The sequence below is a fragment of the Caloenas nicobarica genome, chromosome 6, assembly GCF_036013445.1.
Source record: "Caloenas nicobarica isolate bCalNic1 chromosome 6, bCalNic1.hap1, whole genome shotgun sequence".
Classification (NCBI taxonomy): domain Eukaryota; kingdom Metazoa; phylum Chordata; class Aves; order Columbiformes; family Columbidae; genus Caloenas; species Caloenas nicobarica.
In genome coordinates this window covers 22633068-22656409 of record NC_088250.1, presented here as the reverse complement: position 1 = coordinate 22656409, position 23342 = coordinate 22633068, and the positions used below count along the sequence as shown (strand labels likewise).

General features: G+C 38.5%; 1 protein-coding gene across 9 annotated transcripts in view; it reads left to right on the top strand.

Moving 5' to 3' along the window:
- The first annotated feature begins 13487 nt into the window (after positions 1-13487).
- Positions 13488-23342, top strand: part of LOC135990083 (sodium channel protein type 2 subunit alpha) — a 53351-nt gene continuing 43496 nt past the window's right edge. For 4 of the 9 annotated variants that reach the window (XM_065637450.1, XM_065637449.1, XM_065637447.1 and 1 more), the window contains exons 1-6: positions 13488-13754; positions 16715-16833; positions 19372-19461; positions 21213-21341; positions 22020-22111; positions 23025-23297. In XM_065637450.1, coding sequence (XP_065493522.1) covers positions 13488-13754; positions 16715-16833; positions 19372-19461; positions 21213-21341; positions 22020-22111; positions 23025-23297 — 970 coding nt within the window. Of the gene's footprint in view, positions 13755-16714; positions 16842-19370; positions 19462-21212; positions 21342-21831; positions 21924-22019; positions 22112-23024; positions 23298-23342 lie in introns of all 9 variants that reach the window. The other 5 variants (XM_065637451.1, XM_065637448.1, XM_065637444.1 and 2 more) reach the window with 2 other exon arrangements.

Genomic DNA, 23342 nt, shown 5'->3' with positions numbered 1-23342 from the left:
TGCCTACCTTTTTTAAAGTTACTTTGAAACTGAACCTGCTTTTTCAAAGACAGTGACTGAAATTTACAGCTGTCAGTTATTTGTGGTTTGCGTCATTATTTTTTCCCTCTCAGAGGGAAATCAGAGCAAAAATAGATTAGTTTTGGACAGATATATGGTGTAACTGTTCGGCTTTCCATTTCTGACACATTCCCATACTTAAAAAGAAAAGTGGCACAGAAGTTTTCTTTACTCTGTACCGAAGAAACTGCTGTCTGAGTATAAAATAAGGCACTCATTTTATTGCAATAACACTTTGCCATCAGGTAGCTTACTAAGGGATTCTCATGAATTTAGCTCTCTAAAAAGGTGTGTTCCAGCCAAGGCTCATGTTAAATCAGGGGACTGTTATAAGCCATACTGTGCAGAATGTCAGAATAAACACTCTTAATGACCTCCCCTGATCCTACACTTATGAATCTGTGTTGCTCCCTCAGGCCTTTCAAGTTTCTTGATGGAATAGTGATATTACCTTTCTGCTCTTGCTTAACTGCATATGTCTGCCATATGCACTTTGTCCCTCACGATAACTTGATCTATAAAGTTGTTTTTATAGTGTTCAGAATATTCTCAATTAATGTCTTGATATGACAGGTTATCAGGACACTATAAAAGGCAAGCAGAAACTGGGCCTGGAAAGCTGTTTCAGGGGTTTTTTTTAATGGCATTTCTATTTAATTGCGGGTCAATTAACTACTCAGTTTCCTTTCAGATAAAAAAAATCTTCTCAATTCAATACAGAGTTGTTTAATGCTTCCTAATGTTGTCTATCTGACTGAGCTTTTCATTATCCAGAGAAACAAACATGTTGGTCAGGTCACCAGGGAGTAGTGGTGATGTTTGCTGTCTTCCTTTGCATGGGAGGTGGGTGGGTGATGAAGCTGTACCTTGTGTCTTCTAATGGTTCCTGTATGATGGTCTGGGAAATGCTATATAACCACTCAGCTGTGTTCTGCACAAGTCACCAACCATATTATTCATCATAGGATCTAATTTCATGCTGTTTGGTTTAATTTTTCCTTTTTGGTTGCCATATTTTGAATATACATCCAGCCTTATGTGCCTCACGCTGGTGACGTCTTCATTTAAAAGACATACTTACTCAACTGTAGGGATGCCTGTACTGTGAAGTTTTGGACAGTTGGCAGAGCCGTAATAAATCATAACTATCACAATTATTGTAATTTATATATATGCTAAGTATTACAACATGAATACTTAGTTCTCACCCTGCCTCTGTTAATGTGTATCAGTAGACAAACCATGTATGCTTTCATACGTTGCTCTGTTTCCAAAACCACACATGGTTCTATTTCTCAAATTACAAAGTGGTAATAATGTTAATAGGTGCAAAATAAGCGGCTGAGATTTAATAAAGAAGCATGGAAGCACAAGGTTCCACTAAATATTTCACAATTTAAAAATCAAAAATATGTTCGTAAGTGTTGAGCAGTCAGTAATGGGACACTGAATTAAGGCTGTCTTTATATTCTGGAAATCAGGTATATGATTTGTAGCCACCTGTGATGAGTGAATTGCCTGCCATCATATGGGAGTACTGAGCAGGATTCATCTCGTCTCTCTCCCTTTATAGTCAGTAGAGGAAAACAGGCATTTCTGGGGCACAACTTGCCTCATCTTGAGGTAGATATCTAAAATAGGTCAGAAGAATTGCTTTTTAAAAGACCCATTTTTCTCCAGTGAATAGGAGTTCAGACTGGCTTAGATGCAGATGCCGACAGATGCAGACATCTGACACCAGGGAAGGTGAATCCTACTCATGTCACAGGCAGAAGTAACAGCCAGTTCTCCAAGGCAGCGTACAGACTGTACACAAAGGACAGTACTTTTTGCCCACAGAGTTACCATCCTTCTTCCCCTTCCACTAGTCACGTCTCCCAGTCCACATGCAGCACCAATGAACCAAGGAAGTCTCCAAAATAAATCTCATTGCTTTTAAGAGCTTGTCCGTATTGTGTACTACAGAAGACAGTGAATGTTGCACTATAGTATCTACTGACAAATACACCAGAATTAAGGCAGATCTTAATTGTAGCATATGCTGTCATTTGAGTCCTTCTTCCTGCAGTAATACGTGTTTTTTATTGCAGTGTTTGCACAAAATTTTGAGGAGGCCATATTGATACCCTCACCTCATATTGATACTCACCATGTGAGTTATTGAATGCATGCTTACACATACTTCTCAAACCTCTGAACTTGTAATCTTTATAGTTCTCTATAAACTAATTTTCAGATCTTATTGTCCATTCTTCTAAATAATTCCAGTCATCTCGGTTTTTATTCTCTCTCTTGTCCATTCAGTCTAAGCTTTCTTGTTTTGTCCTATCTCAGCTTGTCCCATTATATAGGCTCCTCCTTGCTCCCCATCCCACTTCCTTCACTTTTTCCCAGCCTGGTCTCCTGTGAGGTCAAACTGATCAACCTAGATGATTTTCTTGGTCATCATAACCTACAAGTCTCTGAGGTTTTTCTGTCTCTACAACCAGCCTCCAGGACAACTACAGCAAATTTTTAGACAATCTCTTTATCCAGGCAGACAGTTCTTCCACATATCATTTCCCTGGAGGTTTTTCTGCTGCCAGTCTTCAATCACAGATATGTCTCCCTTTTTTCCTACCTCCTCTATTCTACTTCTGTATTTCCTTTTGCATTTTTTCTTAATAACCAATGTATAGGATCATTAAGAACACAAAGACAAAAGCATTCCCACTCTTAGGTCAGCACAGTCTGTAGAGACACCGACTTCAGCTGCAGGAAAATCCCCTCAGCTGGAAACTCAAACATTAACAGAAAAGGCATTATCTCTGGAATTCACACCTTTAAACCTCTGCGGTGTTCTTCCAAATACATGCAAACTAATTTTTCAACATGTTTCAAGTCTGGGCAAGTATTTTAGACAACACTGCAACAGAAAAGTCCAAAATTCAGGATGCTGTTCTGCAAGACTTCATATTCATGCTTGGAAAACTGGCAGCTATAAAATTGTAAAGAGAAATATATATCTATAGCTTTTTCTTGGAAATAGTTCCATCATTTGAGTTGAAGCTTCCCTCCAAAAATCAGCCTGAGACAAAAATGGAAAATTTTAGCCCCAGTGCTTGAAGTTGGGCATAATCAAGCAAGGGAAAGGAAGCAGGGGGGGGGGGTGGGCGGGAAGTAAAAGGACAGGTCAGGCATCTCAGTAATAAACAGTATCACCCGCCCCACCTGTAATTCTGAAACATGACAACCCATAACTAGAAGCTGGCTTTGACCCATCTGCACTTAATCCCTAAGGATATAGTGACAACTGCTAACCCATAAACCATCATAAGACTAAAAGAATATTCGGAAGTAAATATGGGATCTTGTCTATGACCTGATTTCCAAAATTCCTAAAACCTCTTCGCTTCTGGCTTATCTGAAGTGGCACTTCCCTGACACAAAGCCAGCTCTTCCATTTCAGTGGCAAAGGGAATCTGGTGGAGGCAACACACCGGGAAGGGAGTTGTGCATGTTAGTTGTGTTTTTGGCTGCTCCTGTCTGCTTGGTGTGTTCCCAGGTGCAACTACACTGTAGCACACGCAGGTAGGGACATGAGTAGTGCTGTTGAGGAAACACAGTCTATGGCGTCCTGCCCGTGGAGGCCGATAGGTATCCAGGGAGTTAATGCTTCTTTCAGCTGCATCAACTCCTGCAGGATCCCCTTTGCAGCTGGTGCTGTGCAGCTGCAGGGAGCCCAGCAGCGGCAGTGCGGTTCCCGGGGGAAAATTCTCATATGTTATCCATGGAGATGTTTGCTTCCCCCATGGGGGATGGTCCTCACGCTTTCTGTGTCTATTGTGTTTTGGTTTTAGAAATAAGTTCCTCAAGAGGCAGTTGTGTTTGTTACTAATAAACTATCTTTGCAACTGCAGGCCTATTTAGAGAATACTCTATTTAGATTCAGATTCTCTTTATTTTTTCCCTCGCAAATTTACAAATGCGCTCTCGTGTAAACCAAACCTAAACTCAGGGTTATTTGGCATGTGGTGGTGGAGGTTATTTTCTCTTAAATACATACCAACAGCTTGAAATAAGGACAACTTTTAGAAGCACAGATGATGTAAAAACTGTCCCAGCACCCCAATCCCCATGCCTGTTTCTGTGGTTTTACAGTCACCCTTTCCTATCAAAAAAAGCAAACACCACCCCCACACGAAGGAGGGGATGGGCTGACTGCAGACAGTGAGCAGCGTGGCTGTGGGTACACCGAGTTAACACAAGGAGGGATGACGACCCCTCGGTTCCATGACGCCTGGATGTCGCACCATCCCGGCTAAGCCCCCAGGACAGAGGGGAGCGGCTCGCCGGGGCTCGGGGGCTGGCCCAGGGCCTCAGCTGTTCCTGGCTGGTGACTGGGCCGCGGATTCACCTCACCGGCGGAGCAAGGCCGCAGCAAACCCCTCCCGCTCTGCTGCTGTAACCCTGCCCCTATCTACCCTACGCTAAATTCCCACCCTTTGCTGCCCCTCCGGCTTCTCCCGTTGGATTAGGTCCTGCTTGCAGCCGGCAGGAGAAGCTTTCCTTCTGGAGAAGATGAGCTGCTTGCAGCAGGTTTCCACGGGGAGCCTCCGCAGCCCGCGGGCGGCGGCTGCTCTTCCCTTCCCGCGCAGTGCGCCGGGCCGCAGCGCGGGTGCCGCAGCCCCGGGCCGGTTGCTAGGCAACCTCTCCCCCCCTCCCGGCGCCGCTCCGTGCCGGCGGGCCCCGCCGCCATTGCAGAGCCGCGTCCCTGCGGCACACAAGAGCTCCCCGGCCGTCTCCCCAGCTGCCTTTTCGCTCGCTTTTGTCGTTTCGAGTGACAGCGGGCTGCCCGTCTCGCCTGGCTGTAGTCGGCTGCGGCAGAGGCCCGGGGCGGAGGGTCGGCTGCCGCACCTGGGCCGTCCGCAGGCGGCAGCCGGGTGTCCCGGCGCCCCGCCCGCAGTGCCCGCCGTACCGGCTCGGGGGCTCTGCCAGGTTAAAAGGAGCAGCTGGAAGCGGTTTGGCGTTGAAGCGGAAGCTGGTTGCAGCAGTTTATTGAGGTGGAGGGGTCCTTCGCCCTTTGTTTTGGACTTGAGGGGAGTTTGGCTCTTCTTTGCTGTCGGAGCCTGACCTGGGCTTATGTAAGCGATAACTGAAAAAACACGGTTTTGTTTACAGGTTGTATTTGCAACAGAAATGAGAAAGAGGCTATAGAAGTGGAAGTACACAGTATTTTTCATGATTGCTTGTCAGTAGGTTCAGAATCACGATTTATGTTCATTCAGAATTGCTGGGCAGTTGTTAGGGGGATATCAAAATTCCTATCTACCTGGTGTCTTTTATCCGAAAGGATATAAATGATACGTGATTCAATTTTCTGTAGCTATGCTGCAGTTAAAATTAATGGAGATTTCATTCTGAACATCTTTACATAATGCCCATACTGGGAATGTTAAACTCAGGGTTCTGGCTTCTGAGAAAAGAAATCACAGCATGTTTTATTAACAGCATAAGTAGTCAGCGCATTCTCCTATTCAGGCATCTGGAAACATCTAGCTCATCCCATACATATGGCACTTCTGTTATCATTGCATCTTTGAATTGTATAGTCACTGTCCCCACACAAACACACTAAAAATGGACATATCTCTGGCCTGACACTTACAGAAGAATGTACTTGTGGGGATACATTTCTCACAATGGATAGCAGGGCAAAGATTGATTCGATGAAAAGCACACCTCAGCTAGATGGCTGAAAGGCCTTAATCACTTAACCAGATCCATTAGAGATTGGGTGAATGCTTTTCTCACATTACTTTGTCTCCCACATTGCTGTTCGCTTTGGAGACAGTCAGTTTATTTCTCGTTTTGTAAAGGGAAACTTGAACTGCTTTGAATCTTTCTCAGGTATGAATTTACCTTTGTTTGTTCCTCTGGTCATGGAGCACCAGAGGAGCTCATCTGAATCTGGTAGAAAGGTTATTTCACTGTATACAAGAAAAAAGTTAAGAATGGTATTTTCATTGAGTGAAAAAAAATATTGTCTAATGCTAGAAAGAAGAACTTAAGGGCCTCTTATAGGGAAAAACAAATTAATTTTTGTTCATTTAGTGACATTTGACTGAAAATTGGCAATTGTTCAGAGATCATTTCTGATAAATAGGAAAACTGAGTATGTAACTATAACCAAAAGCAAGTCATCACCTGTTATTGGCTAACAGTAAGTAAAGATAATGATAAACTGATTTTTACCAATTTTTTTCATATTTCCTTGGAGTACATCTTGCCATAGTCCTATGGTCAGTGCCCTGAAATAAGTTTTAAAGAGGGTGAGAAAACATTTGAGGGAACCCCCAAACTTTCCCTATAGAAGTCTTTGTATACCTATGTTTACATTAGATGATCCTTGCCACGCATATTGCATAAAATGCTGTCGTGATGTCATGATGTCCATGTTGAAACACAAAGGGTGATCCTTGTCACCTCCTGATCTTGGAAGAGAAGTTCTGCTGTAACTGAATGTAGCTCAATTTGATCCCTAGACTTGCTAGTATTAGGGCATTTTAGTAACCCTTTTTGATTTTTTTTTTGTCCTACCTATAATGGGTTCTATAACACATACAGGATCTGTGTTAATCTTTGTTGACTGTACACTCATTAGAGCCTTGTTCAGCGCCAACATTCGAGCATTCAAGATCCATTTATTCATACTCTGGCACCTTAAGCCCTATTGAGCTTTGCACTGAAATTTCGAAGGCACTGTAGATAGTCAGCTAGTCCTTTGCACTCTAAAAGCGAGGGGACATATTAAGCCTCTTAACTTCTTTTCTGTAGCGTGATGGATCGTCTCTTTGATCTGGCTGAAATCCAGCCACTTATTTGTAGTTTTCAGCTGGACCAGTGAGCTGATCTGGCTACAATGCAGAGATGCAGAGGTGCTCAAGCCAGGACAGTGGTAATGAGCAGGTGGAGAACGGGGCTGTCCCTTCTCATGGCACCATCTCATACTGGTTTAAGGTTTTCAGAAACTGTGTTTTCAAAGGTGACTTGCTAGTTACACATCCATTTAAAATGCTGGACAACATGTAGGAAGCTGTATTTTATATAGCTCTTCTAAGAGCCGTTTGGAAAAAAATGTTGAACAGAAACAGTTGCTGTTCAAATCTCACAATTCGGCACGTAGATACTGTATGAAGAGACCTGTGTCAGAGCTCTGACTGCTGACCATACAGTGCAGCATAGTATGAAAGACACAAGCTACAAGCATAGAAAAATTGATTTTTATGTGCCGTCCTCTAATTTCAGCAGTGGAGTAGCAAGACCATGAATCTTAGCAGAGATACTTCACCAGCTGTAAACCTTCCATCTTCAGACAGTGCAATCACTTTATATAGTCTTTCATGCAGTGCTGTGGGGTGCTGGCACATCCAGATGGGCGATAGCCCTTTGAGACAGGACACAGTTTTTTCCAGCATTTATTATACCCATGTATAGGAATAGCAGTGATGCAAGGTGCAAGTGAGAGAATGGGCTGTGAAAGAGCTTTTCTAGACTTGATTGTTTTAATTTCTGTTTGTTAGGCTAGGGGAAAAGGAAAACACTGGAAGGAGAGAGGGGCGAGTAAAGAAAAACTGGGGGCAGCTCTCTCCTATTCCACACCATTGCTTCGTTAGATGCTCTCGTTTCTTTCTCTGTAAAGAAGTCCTTGGGACTTTCCTGCCTGTGATGTCACTTTTTTCTATCCACCCCACTGACTCTTCAAGAACTTTCTCAGCCAACAGTGACTGAAACCAAACCCCCTTTTCTGCTTCTCTGGTATATAAACAATAAGCTCTTGCTCCCTCGAGGCCTCGGGAGAAACATAACAGATGGAGCAGCACAAAACAATGAGAAACCTACACTTATTAAGACCCCGAAATAGTGAGGGCCTCTTACAAGTTTCTTGATTCTCATCCTGATCAGTTTAGCTACAAATCTCGCACTCATCACTGATCTTTATTTTTACAAGGCCTAGTCTTTCTTAAAGCCCTGGAATGATTGTGGTGTGTCTACTCTGTTCATTCTCTATTTTCACTGGTAAAAGGTTTTTCCTAACATATCCCCTCTTGCTGCAGTTTAGGCCCACAACGTGTTTGCCTGTTGTGCCAGATAAAAAGAAAGCGAATTCCTTCTCTTCTCTGGAGGAGCTTTCTAGACATATAAAGACTGTCATCGTGTCTTCCACCAATCTTTTCAATGTAAAACTAAGACAGAAAGAACTCAAATCGCACAATTCCTTGGATGTTTTCTTATAAGTTACATTTTTGTTGCTGTGGTCTGAATTCTTTCCAGGTGGCTCCCATATTTTTTGAAATGTAGTACCCAAGTTGGACATGCTGCTTCAACTTTCAACTGGAACGGTAAAAGATCATTTCACAAGTTTATAAATCCAAGTACTTGCCGGTTTTTTTGTTGGTTTTTTTTTTTTTGCAAGATTAACAGCTTTCACTCATGCTTGGTTTGTGATGCAGTAAGTACTCTACATCTTTTCCTGCAAGCTATTGGTGAGGTTTTGTTCCTCTTCCTGTAGTTTTTCAGTTATTTATTCTTGCCTAAATATAAAATGTAGGACTTGTATGTCTAGAATTGCATCATTTTTTTGAGACTATTTTGTTATTTGTCAGGACATTTTAAATTCTAATACTGTCCTTCTGTTTACCTGTAGCCCTCCCAGTTTCATGTCATCTGCAAAGCTAGCAAATATGTTTTTCAGTCATCTGGATCACCATGAATAATTTAGTAGTATAGTAAGTGGTTTAGGTAGCATGAGGAGAAGAGGTGACAGGAATGTCTTCAGATTCAATTTATTTGATTAAATGTATACTATTTACAAGAAGAAAAAACTCCCTTTTTCTTCTTCTACCCCTTTTGCTCTTTAAATGCAAAAAATACTATTTCATTTTGGAGCATAAACTTCAGGGGTTTTTTTAAAGATTAAAGGTCTTTTTAAGATTAAAGGTCTTAGAGTAATATCAACAGATTTTGCAAGCTACAGCAAGCTACAGCTACACACAGTGTAACCTAAACTTTGGTCAAAGTTGCTCATCACCATTGTAATTTTGGGATGGATTTTATTTAAAATTCAATTAATTGTTTCAGCAAGGAAAGTGGAAATAAGCCAATGTAATTTGCTCCTATCACAAAGTTGGGAGGCATTGTCAAAGAACAAGCAAGCTATTATAGAGAAAGGACTGGATGAGTTTGATGACTGGTGTTACTGGAATGAGATGAGATTCAGAGCTATAAATGAAAAGTCATGCACTTAGGGACAATTCTAATATAGTACAGGAATACACAGCTGGAGAGTGAAAGGATCACAGAACCACAGAATGACGGCAAGTTGCCACTTGTGCATTTCAATACTCCGCTTTAACATTGAACGAAGGCAGTTCGTTTTTATGGATTTCTGAGAAGCTGGTAATGTAATCAGGATTGTCTGTAGATGAAGGGCTCCTAAACAGCCAGGAAAAGACTCAGAAGTTTCTCTCAGCTCTGTCCTGTCAAAAATCATTCACCCTCATGTAGGGTTTCTTTGCATGTGACACTGAGTACTTCTTCAACTCTACCCTTTATATGGGCCATGAGTGTCCTGCCAAATGATTAAAAGACAAAGGCCACTTTCAAGCTTTCAGATGTGCCATAGTAGTGGGAAGGTAGATACCACTGGTGATAAAATGATTCATAAAATGTACCCATGGCTGTAGGTAGGAAGCTAGACAGCAGTCAGAAGTTACCTATTACCAGATTTATTATTATTCCATGTTTATAATTTAGGTAAATTTTGACCATGTTTGAACAATAGTTTTTAAATGTACGTTATGTTGGATTGGGTTTTGATTGATACTTACTATTTGATTTGATCTTTTTCCTGTCTCTAATAATTTTATCTATTACATTTACTATAGCTATGTAGTATCTAATAATTTTAATCTATTTTAAGAGTTGTTACTAGCTTCTCTGGATGTACTACTGACTTCTCCTCTTTAGTAGTATATAAATTTCTCTTTCAGACTGCAAAGGTCATATTGTATTTCCTGCCTGTTCTGTCTCTCTAAAATACTTGTTCTTTTCACCTCACTGCCTAGTAAGACTGTAAACCAAAGCATCTAAGACAAAGGGGTACAATGTCCCAGTAGCTATTTCCTTTTTGACTTGACTTTTCACTGTCCTTCCTAAAAGTACGCATGTAGGTTGGATAGCACTGGTGGAAATCAAATTGAGATCTCAGGTAATTTCAGACCCATATGATAAGAAACAAATAATCACACACTTTAACTTAGTATACCATTAACAGCAGAATGAATCTCGCTTCTTTTCCATGTTGTGTGAATTAGACCCGCTTTTAAGTTACTTGGTTTACTGTAACTTTCATAAGCAGCTGCATAAACACATATGTACATATCCACACATATAAATAATGAAAATACTTTCGTAGTTAGAAGCTCATTTACTCCTTCTGTGAATCTGTGCTGTCTCGTAATCCTCTTATTTTGAGACTGCAGAGCAGCTCCAAGTAAACCACAGTCCTAATTAGAGCCAGCCAGAAGTTTTCATCTGAAGCTTTTTAACAAAAAAAAATGGTTACATGGAATTGTTTGAAAAATTTCTATTGATTTCATGGAATCGTTTGTGAAATTAGAAAACCCTAGCAAATAAAAGACTTTTCTAAAAAGGCCTTTAAAGTTGTTTTAAAATATCGTGTCATGTTTAAATGATTCAGACCAAATCAATACTTCTGATCTGGTTCTCATGCAACACATTTTTTCGTAGTCGCTGAAGGTTTCAAAACCACCATTTTGATCATTCTCTCACCACAATTACCAAAGAAGCAAATTATCAATATTTGTCCCTCTCTTCGTTGTCATTTTTTCAAAGTCACAGTGGTGTTTCTTTGCCTACTGTATTCTTTCCTTCTCTAACCTTTCTCACTTTAGAGTGACTCTTTGCTTTTTATTAGTTTCCACAGCTTCTTTAGTCCTCTGCAGCTGAAGGAAAGGAGATGGCAGAGGGACAGAAGTAAATGACTGTCTGGAGGTCTGAATCTGTAGATACAGGAATGTGTTGCTTGAAAAGTTTGAAAAAGATTTGGGTATATGTGAGAGAAGGAGGGAAGGGCAGAAGGTCGATGATAGGTAAAGAAGGAGGCCAAGAAAGTGATACTAGTGCAGCAGGAGAAAAAGTATGGCGATCAGTAAGCACAGAAAATCCACAGAAAGCAGGAGAGTGAAAAGAAGTAGGGTGGCATTTAGGTGGAATGGTGCCCAAAGATGATGTCGTATTGATTTGCCTCCTGGGAGGGACTGAAAGCGCTCCTCAGCATCTCGCCTCCCTCCCTGCTCTAGTGGGGCGCTCGGTGCAGGAATCCACACTGCAGTGCACACCCAGAGCTGCTGTCCTTCCCTCTCTTTGCTGGCTTTCCTGCATTTAGAAATAGTATACAGCAGACATATTGTATAAATTTATTTTAGAAAACTGATACAAGCTATAGTTTAAAATAATCCAGACTGTCGATAATCCAGGCTCAGCAACTGCTTTGGTTGCACACTGTCTGTGCAAAGTCCATTTTTCTATTTTTCTTACTTTGCTATCCCTCCTACTTTCTTTCTGTGTCACCTTCACAGTTTTAACAGCTATGGTCTCATCAGCAGTAGCTGCTATATATTCATAAGAATTTTTGAGAATCCTGAGACCTGTCTGGTTATATAAAAATCATGTATTTTAGTCCCAGGGTCTCAGTTTAAGCAAGTGTTGGAGCATGCGAAAATTCCTTGCCACGTCTAACAAGAACGTATGGATGTATGTCAGTACCATCTAGTGGCAGTACGAGTTGTGGCACTCGGTAGGCTCGCACAGGAAATGCCAGATTTGACTTCAATAACCAGGATCCTTCAGCAGGAAGTTAGGTGTGGTCTGTAGGTTTTTCTTTTTTTTTTTTTTTTTAAAGGAAAAAAAAAAGAAAAAAAAGAAAAAAGGAAAAGACATGGTGGAATTTTAGCTGCAGTCTTCCTTGGTGCCATTCCAAACCCACATAAGTGCAAGATTCTTCACTGGTAATGATTTTTTAATTATTTCCTGCAGTATTTAAACAGGGTTTAAACAGGGTTATGCTGTCTTTTTTTTTTCTTTTTTTCTTCCCTCTGTATAATAATAAAATCCAACAAGATTCCGCAGCAGGATCACTTTCATTTTCCTAATTAACCCTTCGGTTGCTACTAGTTAGTGCAGCTTCCAGCATCAGTTTTCTACAGCCCGTCCATGACAGAATGTACCCAGTGCATTTGCCCGCAGTGGAAGAGCATGTTCATAGGGAAACCTGCAGGAGTTGGGATGCGTGTGCATGTCTGTGTAGGTGTAAATGGCTGTGTGCATATCATTGAAAAGGAGGTGAAAGCATCTTGTTGCAATTTTTTAGAAGGCTTCAAATATATGAATTTGTTGCAGCTGTGCTGGAATATGTGTATTTAGCAAGACAGTAAAATAGGATCATGCTGATTGTATTCCAACTACTGTATCATTTTAATTTGAGAATTGTTTCTTGGGTATATTGTCTTACTCAGAAGTTGTTATTTTTTTATTTGCATTTGCTATAATATATTTTTAATGTGATTACTCAGGAGAAGGACTTGAGAAAAATTCTTGAAGGCTACAGCGGCGGTCCATTTTATTATTTCAGATCAAAGTATATGCATTGGGAATATTTTCCACTTGTTATTTTTAACTGAGCTGTCTGGAGACATTAAGAAGGGATGGTTCTGCTCTTGGTGGTGAAAATTGTGAAAAGTATATATAATTGACATGGTATCAGATGTGAAAGATCTAAGTGCAGTATGTAATGCTTAAAGATAATTTTTGTTTAATTCAGCAATTCCTCCAGTGCACAGTGTGCTGCCTGGCAGGGGATCTGAATACAGGTGCTTGTGTGTGAATCTTGTTTCCTGAGCTGGCAGTTCTGCAAAGGTGGCGTAGTTGTACCCAAAGAGAAGGAGCATCTTACATTGCTTTAGCTGGTCCCGCTGGCCTTACATGGCAGTAGTGGATTCTAGGAGTCATTGCTGGTCCTCATGGCTACGGGGAGGGTTGGTCTAAAATGTAGCTTTCGGGGTAATTAGCAGGTGAATTGTCTGGAGTCTTACTTCTCAAGACCAAACCAGAAACACTTCAACACTGTTGATTCCTCACACTGAATGTGGTGGAAAATGCCTGCTACTTTATTCGCTGGAACAGACAGCATTACCCTTGATAAAGGCAAGAAGATGTTATTGTGTTGTATGTGACTTTGTTTATTATACCGTCTACATTGCTTATAGCTATTTGTCTTGCTTTAAATTTTTTTCTGTGTTTTTTATATTTTTAGCACTTTTTTATGGGAGAGGCTAAACAGTAATTAAGAGGTGCAGGATGAAAAGATGGCACAATCAGTGCTGGTACCACCAGGACCTGAGAGCTTCCGCTATTTCACAAGAGAATCACTTGCAGCTATTGAGCAGCGTATCAATGAAGAAAAAGCTAAAAAATCCAAACAAGAACGCAAAGATGATGATGATGAAGATGGCCCAAAGCCAAATAGTGACTTGGAGGCAGGAAAGACACTACCATTTATTTACGGTGACATACCTCCAGGAATGGTGTCCGAGCCCTTGGAAGACCTGGACCCATATTATATCAATAAAAAAGTGAGTGTGTTGTATATTTCTATCAGACTTTAAGAAGATTAACACAGACGAAACTCTCTCACAGACAGTATTTCCAGTATTTTGGACTCAGTCTTTATACCTAATACATTCCCTCGGCAGCTGATCTCATTGGCAAAAATCTCACTTGTAAGAACAGCAGTTAAGTTTGTCAAGCTGATCTGTCGGTAAAGATGCATTTAGGCTTATTTTAGTATACCTGGCATTTTACTAACATTTTGTCACTTGCAGCAGTGTGAAACCCATCTCTCAGGTAGCTGGTCACCTCAGTAGCTTCCTGCACTGTCATGTGGAAAGCCTAGGTTGCATTGTTGTGTTGCTGGGAAGTATAGAGAGGTATGTAAAGGTAATTTCTCAGGATATGATGAAGATCATCCTCAGATTTTTCATATCCAGATTTATATTGTTCCATGATTGTTATCAAAGAGGAGGGGCTTAAAAGAGGGACATAAATAAAGACAAGGTAGGAATTCCCCTTGAAGTGTTGACAGAATGTTACATAATTTAAAAAAAAAAAATTGTAGAGATGTTCATTAAAAAAAAAATGTAAACCCACGTATTTTCTTTTTGTTTAAAGTAACAGCAACTGTTGTGGCCAAGCATAAAAGTGCTGAACTTCAGACTTTTGACCAGATGGCCTTGGGTTTCCTCCAGAATTCCTGTCCCTCAGATTTTGGCATCATATGTATTGCACCATCATTATTCTACCAGCAAAGAAGAAATTACCAGTATTTCTTTTTCTGTCTTCATATTTTTTTTCTTCTGCTTTCTTTTCTTTCCTGTGGAAATTAGCTAGTGAATAAAAACATGGGAATTAAAACAAACAAACAAAACCCACATTACTTCAAACAAAAAGGAAGGAAACCCCCAAGAATTGTTAGGAGTCAAACTAAGTAAAAAAATACAAATGAAGATAATTCCTTCAGGAATGAGGGGCGTGCCTTATCACTAATACCTTGAAAAAACAACAGTACAGGCATACTGTGATAAACTAATGTGGTAAACTGAACGGCTTTTAAAAAATTAGTTGTAACTTAGGTGTTCATTGCAGAATTTCTAAAACTTAATTCATGCTATGGAAAATCATGAGTTAAATTTGAAAAAAAAAAATCAATTAAATACTGTGTTCTGCTCCCATTACTCAAGTGATTTACTCTGTTGAAGTCTGGAAGCAAGGCAAATGGAATTTGGGTTACAGTGCTGATCCCTTTCCTTCCTACTTTCCCAGTTCTGCAGTAGTAAAAATCTAAATTCGGTGTTGGAAATCCTAAAGTTATCACATATATTATCATGGTTTGGAAACTAGGATAGTAATTCTGCAATTAAGTGTGGATGTGAAGTAAAATCCTGCTGAATTCCTTGTTCTTTGTTAAGAAAGCATAACGATCGTCTCGATCTTTTCCAAAAGCAGAATAGTTTCTAGTAGGAGATGTAAGACTCCAAATTATACGTGTGTCGCAATAATTTCTCCTGTTATTTTTCTTGGTGCTCTTTGCATACCTTTGAACATCCTTGTTTAGGTCAGGCTTTATTTTGATTTTTTAATATGCCTTGATGACTCAGCATCACACAAATGATGCTTCATCAGAGATTTTGTCAGAGTAAAGGGAACAGAAAATATGAAAAACTCTGATTTGAGTGCATATTTTCTTGAACTCCAAGAAAGATAATAATAGAGTTGAAAAGCAATGGTAGCAAAGTTCGTAAATTACAGACCAATCCTTTCTCCTTTACAATAAATTACCAAAGTATGGCTTGAGAATCAATGGGTATCTGGGAATGCAAATATGTTCAGTTTGGAAGAGATGACATTTATGAATTCAGGCAGGGGGAGGCATTGTGTTTTCAGGATTTCAGCTGCTGCCTTTGGCACACCTGCCCTGAAAGCAGAGGGTAATCTTTACGAATGCTGCCCTCTGATTCCAGCCGAGGCAGATCATGGCTGCTGGCAGTGCTCCAGGTTTGCACAGCTCGTGTTCCCTTTGGGCTTTTTAGGGCTGCCACAATGCTGGCTAGATCCACTTACCTTCAACGAGCATGAACTTTCACCCATGTGTACAAAGAAGAGATGATAGAAATTGATAGGAATTTCTCCAAGTGCATAGAAATCTAACCGATTAAAAAACTTACTGCATGTTAAATAAAGGCTTTATTCTTTATTTCCCAGGTTTTAAGAAAACTATGCTTTTTAAAATGTTGGCAGTATGCTTGAGTTATTGCTGAAACTGTGGCGAGACAGTGAAAATATATGGATTATTGAATTCTGTATTAAGTAAAAGTAAAGCTTGACATAAGAAAAATAGAATTGCAGGTGTGAAACTCTCACAAGAAATAATTGAAAAGGGAAGCAATATGTTATTCTTTTCTCAGAGTACAACAAAAACTATCCAGTACGCGAGCATTATGTTGAAAAACTGGTTATTGAACACTCTCGATTTCCTTATTTTCATGAAGATCACTCTTGAAATTTAGATCACTTTGTAGTACTATTGTCTTAGTACTTTGATGTGATAATTAATGCTGGTTGCTTGATTCAGGAAATGTTGACGTTTTAATGGCTCTCATTTTTTTTTCCAAAGGTACGTACTTCAGTGTATATATTATAAGGTACAAAAAGTATGCTCATTCTTCAAATATTAAGCATGTTTGTACCTTATATACCTTTATTTGTTTGCTAGCTAGCAATATGAGGATTACTTATGATTTCTAAAGAAACTTATTCAAATGTTTTCCTGCAATTATGTTTATAGTAATTTGGCTGGATTCTAGTATGTGTGAACTGAACGAGGGGATTGTGATTCTGGGGGACGTCTAAATGGAAGAACAGTTCGACCAAATACGATTAATGATGAAAGGAAAGTGATTCTGTGTTTGAATTTGTAATTTGTTTGAAACTTGGTATCTTTAAATGCTATTTTTCATTCTGTGTTTCTTTTTTTCAGACCTTTATAGTATTGAATAAAGGGAAGGCAATATTCCGATTCAGTGCCACCTCTGCCCTGTACATGTTAACTCCTTTCAATCCTCTTAGAAAAATAGCTATTAAGATTTTGGTACATTCATATCCTTTTAAAGTGGTTAGTCTGAAACTGTAGAGAATGAGATGGTACTTGGTATTTAAACCATTCTCTGGCACATGTCCCAGGCTCAATATGATCTGTAGTGCTTTGTTCATCTTCTCTCTACTATTTCTGTCTTCTTTTTCTTATTCCCTTTTTACATTTGTGATCATTACTGGGTCTTAATATAGCACTGTCAGAAGCCAGACAACCAGTTGTTGTCCTTTACAATTTATTCCTGTGTCTTTATTCTTCCCCCACCTATTTTTCCTTTCCCTCTTATTTTCCCTATAATCATCACGTTTTTTCATCTTTTCCGCTCCTCCACATGTTTCATAAACTGCAGATATAGTGCTCAAAATACTTTCAGTTCTTCACTGACAATTTGTGTTAAAAATCAAATCTTCGATCCCAGGTTTGTGCTTTTGTGAACATTTAGTGAAAATATGGTTTCATTATTCCTTTTATGATTCAGATCACAATTGCATAAGGATAGGTTGATAAAACAGCTTAGGTTTCTTGTTTTATTATACATTCTCAGTCCTATCTGTATCTTACCTGTCCATTTTATTTCTTGATTGTTATTGCATTATGCACTAGTAATCCTGTAGATGTTTCCATTTCAGTCTTCAAGTAGGTTGTGAGATTTCCACCTTGCAGATAGAGAATTACAAAGTGAAATGATCATAATGACTTATCTATTATTTTGTCTTTTTCAGTGTTTTGATAGCTGACTATAGTAGGCATCCCACTGGTCTGATCCCAAATGCTGATATGAGCAATGGGTGCATTGATTTCAGCAAGTCTCCTTACTGAAGGAACAAATGCAGATGTTTGCATGCTTACATTTTACAAGAGTCTGACATAAGCACACTGAAAGCAGTTTTGTGTAGCACTACATGTAAGGATCCTAAGATCATGTAGAATAAATATTGAAAGGATTTTTTTCAGTCATGTTGTAAAGAAACTCTGATAATTACAATGGTTGTTACGTGTTGGGCGTTGTCAATAGGTAGCCTACAAATGACTTCAGAATCAATCATAGCCTGTTTTAAATTTGCTTGCTACAGGTGTCAATACAAATAATTATTTGTCAATTATCTGGCACTCCGTAGCATGTTATAGAGCATTATTCAATTACATGGAATAATGGAAGATCATGGGACTGAGGTGGTGGTGAAGAGCTAGACACCAAAGTCAGAATGTTAAAAAACATTCTTGAAAATTGTGGGAAGTTATGTTCTAGTTATTTCTCCACTGATGAAAGAATAGTGAGGATTTGCAACTCTGAGAGGACATTTCATCAAAAAGGATTTTGAAAGCCTGCGAAAAGTACAGGCTTGTGAAACACTCTTATAACACATTATTTTTATGGTATTTAAAATACATTTCTTTATCTTCTACTCTGTTCATATCTGAATTATATAGTGAGAAGCTCGATTCTGAATAAAGGATTTGAAATATATTTACCATGGAGAAAACCCAAAGAATTGTTGAGTGTAATGCCACAGTTGTTTGACAGTTCAGGAGGCAGAGGTATTTACTGTTGCTTAAAGTTTTTTTTTAGTAATGTAGGATTGCAAAGAAAACTTGGTGAGGGGAACCTCACAGTATTTCCCACCCCACTATACTAGGACTTCTATTAAGGAGGACAGAGTGAACATGCATTTTAGGTACAGAACCTAAATAAAGTTCTCCTCAAAATCAAGCTTTGTCCTCTTTCTAGTTTTAGCTGATGGTGCCATCATGTGGACATTTTGTGCATCATGTGCTTGGTTTTCATTTTGGTGTTTGGATTTTCATTTGTAAGAAGAATGTCGTCAGTCACGAGAGTGAAAGGTTGTAGGTCCAGAGCAGTTCTGTTAAAAATCAATGAAGTTATTTAAGACTTGTACCTATTCTGGAATTCCTTTTAGATTTCTTTTTGTGAATATGATGTGTTCCTGCCCCTCCAACATTTATATTGCAAAAGCCTTATATAATATAAAGAAAATAGTAAAAAAAGAATTCTCTCCCTAAAATTTCCTTATGGTCTCTCCTAATGTGTGATAGCTAGTTTTCAATATATGTATTATAATGATAAGCAAAGATGTTGAAACATGACAAATTTTATGGTGAAACATAAAAGAAGTGAAGAAAATGTATTTTTCACTGTTTTGCATGCATGAAATAGATCAGATTTGTCTAGATCATCCAAAAAATGCTTTTTGTGATATTCTACTAAATTAGAAGCTACTACTTCGAACTTCCACATTTTTATTCAAAACAAAAATATCTTCTGAGGTCTTCTTAAAATTAAGTGTTGTTCTTGGGTTTTTTAAATATCTTTCAGATTTTCTAATTTTAGTGTGTGGTGGTTCTCTTTTAGCTCTAAAGCAGTGACTATGGAAGCTTTAACATATTCAGGGCTTTTCTCTGAATGCTAGCAGAGCAGTGGAGGGATAAATAGCTCCTGATGGTGGAAATCTGCCAAAGCAGGGTGTTATTTGATACTCTTTGAATGAGATTTTCTGGCTTACATTCCTTAACTCTTGACCTACATTATTCAGCATGCTTATCATGTGCACTATTTTGACCAACTGTGTATTTATGACCATGAGTAACCCTCCAGACTGGACAAAGAATGTAGAGTAAGTTAAGTGGATTTTCTTTGAATAATATTCAATAATCTGAAATAAACTGCTGTAAACTATTTTATTTTAGGATGGCATCCACTAGCAGCAGATACCTTGTTGGCATATCCTTTCAACAGCTATTTTGATGCTAGTTTCTTCTGTGTAATATTAAATACATATATTTTACAAAACTTTCTTCATTACAAGTTGTTTAATGCCCGTCCGCGGTTTGCAATACTAGATGGGGAATGTAAGAAGAGAAGCTAGTCTTCTGACCATGCAAAAAAGTGGATTAGAAATACTTTCCACTTCATTCTACATTATGTCTGTGCAAGAGGGCAGGGAAATACACACTTCCATCTCTGTTGCAGTAACCATTACATCTAAAAGGACTATCTGATGGGTGGCTATGGTCACCGTAGCGCAGCTTGCCTTTACCAAAGACAATCTAACAATGGAAAGCTTGTATGGAAAATTAGCTATTAAAAAAAGTGTTTAAGTGATTGGTTATTCTTCCCCTAGGAAGAGAAAAGGTCCAATATGATGCCAACTACTTGGTGCTGATATACAATTGGTGCATATGTTGTGAGAGTTCCAAGGCTGTAGACCACAGTGTGAAACACTGCTCTTCATGGTGCTTCATTTTTGCAATAGCATTTTATGCTTCTGCTTCTTCATTCTTAACTGCTTTGGATGATACGTACTATTTAATCTTCAGTAATAACAAGTGAAATCATATGGCTAAGTCAGTAGAGGGATTCTCATTTTTAGTTCAATATGAACATATATGTATTCCGGATGTCTAAAATATAGTAAATATTTATTAATAAAGATAGCTAGCTTGAATATTTCTTCATGTCATTATATTGTGCCGTTTAGGTGTATAACAGAAGTCCTTCTCATCTATTGAGTAAAGTTGTGCAGGAAATAAATTTTTGGTTTAGTAATTGAACTGAAAAAATTCACATTGGAAAGTTGGTTTCAGGTTGGCTCAAGTCTGAAAACCAGTTCAAGCCTTTCAAGCAGTTTGATTTGGATTCTTTTCCATTAAAGATATAAATAAAACTAATTTTCAAGACAATATCCATTGGAGATAGAAAATTGAAATGACCCAGAATGCCAGAATTAAATATTTTTACATTTTACATTTCAACCACATTTTTTAGTCAAAATGAGTAGCTGACATTTATTGGCATTTGTAGATATTTTTGATTGTTCTTGCATGGGATTTTGCATCAGAAAACACCCATTTCACTCCAGTACTATGCGTGTCTTGCTGAAGGTGAACTAGTGAATACACCTACTCTGTAACAAAATCAAAGAGGGCTGATGAGGATTGGCACATTGCCAGCTCATGGTACTAAACAACATTTCAGCATAAAAATAACATTGAAGAAAGAAATTTTTAGTCTGGAAGTAACTTCTGAAACCCTAACCTAATCTGTGTGTTTTGTTATAACATGGACTCAGATTGGACATAAACATGCACTAATGAAGTAACCAGGAATTTTGCAACTGTCTCATTGTTATAGAGTATAGAATTTGAATTTAAGCTATGGGTTGTCATTTAGTATTATCATAATCATATTTTGATTCCTGCATCCTTATGGTATAAATTCTGCAGATGTTTAAAGTTCGTTGTAACTTGCATTCCATTCTTATGCCACTTAAAGAAAAGAAAATGAGAATGAAGCAACTAGAGAGCATAATATGTAAGGATAACATGTATGTGTTTCTATAAACTCTGTCTTGCACATTTTCCTCAGATACACATTCACCGGAATTTATACCTTTGAATCACTTATTAAAATTCTTGCAAGGGGCTTCTGTTTAGAAGATTTTACATTTCTGCGAGACCCATGGAACTGGCTAGATTTCACTGTCATTACATTTGCGTAAGTCGTCTTCTTTTTTTTTTTTTTTTTTAATCTTTCTGATAGTGTGAAATTAGTGACTAAAAATTGCCTCATATTTTGTCAGCCAGAACATTTGGAGCCTGGACTTCCTGCGGTTTCAATATGTTTCTCCTACCTCTTTTACACATTTTAGTGTTTCTAACTAAGCATGTGCTGCAGAGGCCAGCATGGTGTGCCAGCCTGTTAAGATTGTGAATGTCATCAGCCTGAGCTGTTCATATCCTATCTTCTCTCTGCATACCAGAATTAAAGGAATTCTTTTGACTTCCAGCTATAAGCTGACCAAATTAGGTTTTAAACATCAAGCCAGTGTTTTTTATTTTGATAAAGCTTAATTTCATTTTATGGTCAGAAGAGTATTTATAAAACAGGCCAAATACAGTGAATGGTGAAGAGGTCTTGATCAAAGACCCAAACAAATAGGATAAAATCTGCCTCAATTCTGAGTAACTGTGGTTTAATCCTACAGGTATGTAACAGAATTTGTAAACCTAGGCAATGTTTCAGCTCTTCGAACTTTCAGAGTATTGAGAGCTTTGAAAACTATTTCTGTAATTCCAGGTAAGAAGGAGTTGGTGTAAGGTGTTAGGCCCCTCGTATCTCCAACTGTTATTTGTGTGCTGTCATTGTGTTTGTGTGTGAACTCCCCTATTACAGATATGTGACAGAGTTTGTGGACCTGGGCAATGTCTCAGCGTTGAGAACATTCAGAGTTCTCCGAGCTTTGAAAACAATATCAGTCATTCCAGGTGAGAGCTAGGTTAAACACTGAGGCTGACTTTTGTTCCACAAAGGCTGTACTCATGTTTTTAAAGCATACGCCTTGTTTGGTACACACAGTTAACAAAATATAAAAGCAGGAATCAAGACATGTAATTTTAAATTGATTCTTGCTTTTCTTCTATTAGTTGTATTTTCTTTTTTTAAAAAAATCAGCCTTTGAGTTTAACAAATTCTTGCATGAGATTTTTGCAGAAAACAGCCTATGTGATTTGCATCTTATGACATCAAGCTTTCCTTTACATGTTTTAAATATAAGTTAATTTTAAGCTTTCATACTGATGCAAATTTTACCATTTATTGCAGGCACTTAATATAGCAACTTAATTCAGTTTTAAGTCATGTATAAAAGGATTGAACTCTAAAAGATAGCATGGGCCATGCATGGGGTATTGTTTTAAGATGTCTTTCTTCTCCAAACCATCACCCCTCTTATATTATAAGATTATTATGAGGATATCATTCAAATATGCACTTATAGTGTCTTTATGATGGGTTTACTAATGCAGAATACTTTTAAAAATGTTCATATAAGAAAGGTTTGGGCAAGAAGCATCAGCAAAAGCAAATGATGCTTTTCTATGTAGGGTTGAGATCCAGCATGAATAATAAAATCACTTGTTTGGGCATAAACAATGTGTTTGGTATTATCTACTTTTTGTTTCTGTACATCACAGAATAAGCATAAACTTACATCTTTTCATTCATCTTCACAAGTAATAAGGCTTTTCATTCAAATTATTGTATCACCAATATTAGACTCATTTAGTCGTCATTTTGCATGAAATCTTCATCTTGTCAGGAAAAATCACATGATTTTTGTGTGTGTTTGTGTGTTTAGTGTCTGTTTAGCATCATAATAAAAATCTCTTCTCTTTGCAGGCTTGAAGACTATTGTGGGAGCCCTGATTCAGTCTGTGAAGAAGCTCTCCGATGTTATGATCCTGACTGTGTTTTGCCTGAGTGTATTTGCACTAATAGGGCTGCAGCTCTTCATGGGCAACTTGAGGAATAAATGCCTGCAGTGGCCTCCAGACAATTCTACTTTTGAAACAACTGTTATTTCCTACTTTAATAGCTCTATAGGTGAAAATGGTACATTTATTAATACAACAATGACAACATTTAACTGGGATGAGTACATCGAAGACAGAAGTAAGAGTTAATCATATCATCTACTGCATTGATTTTTCTGGTATT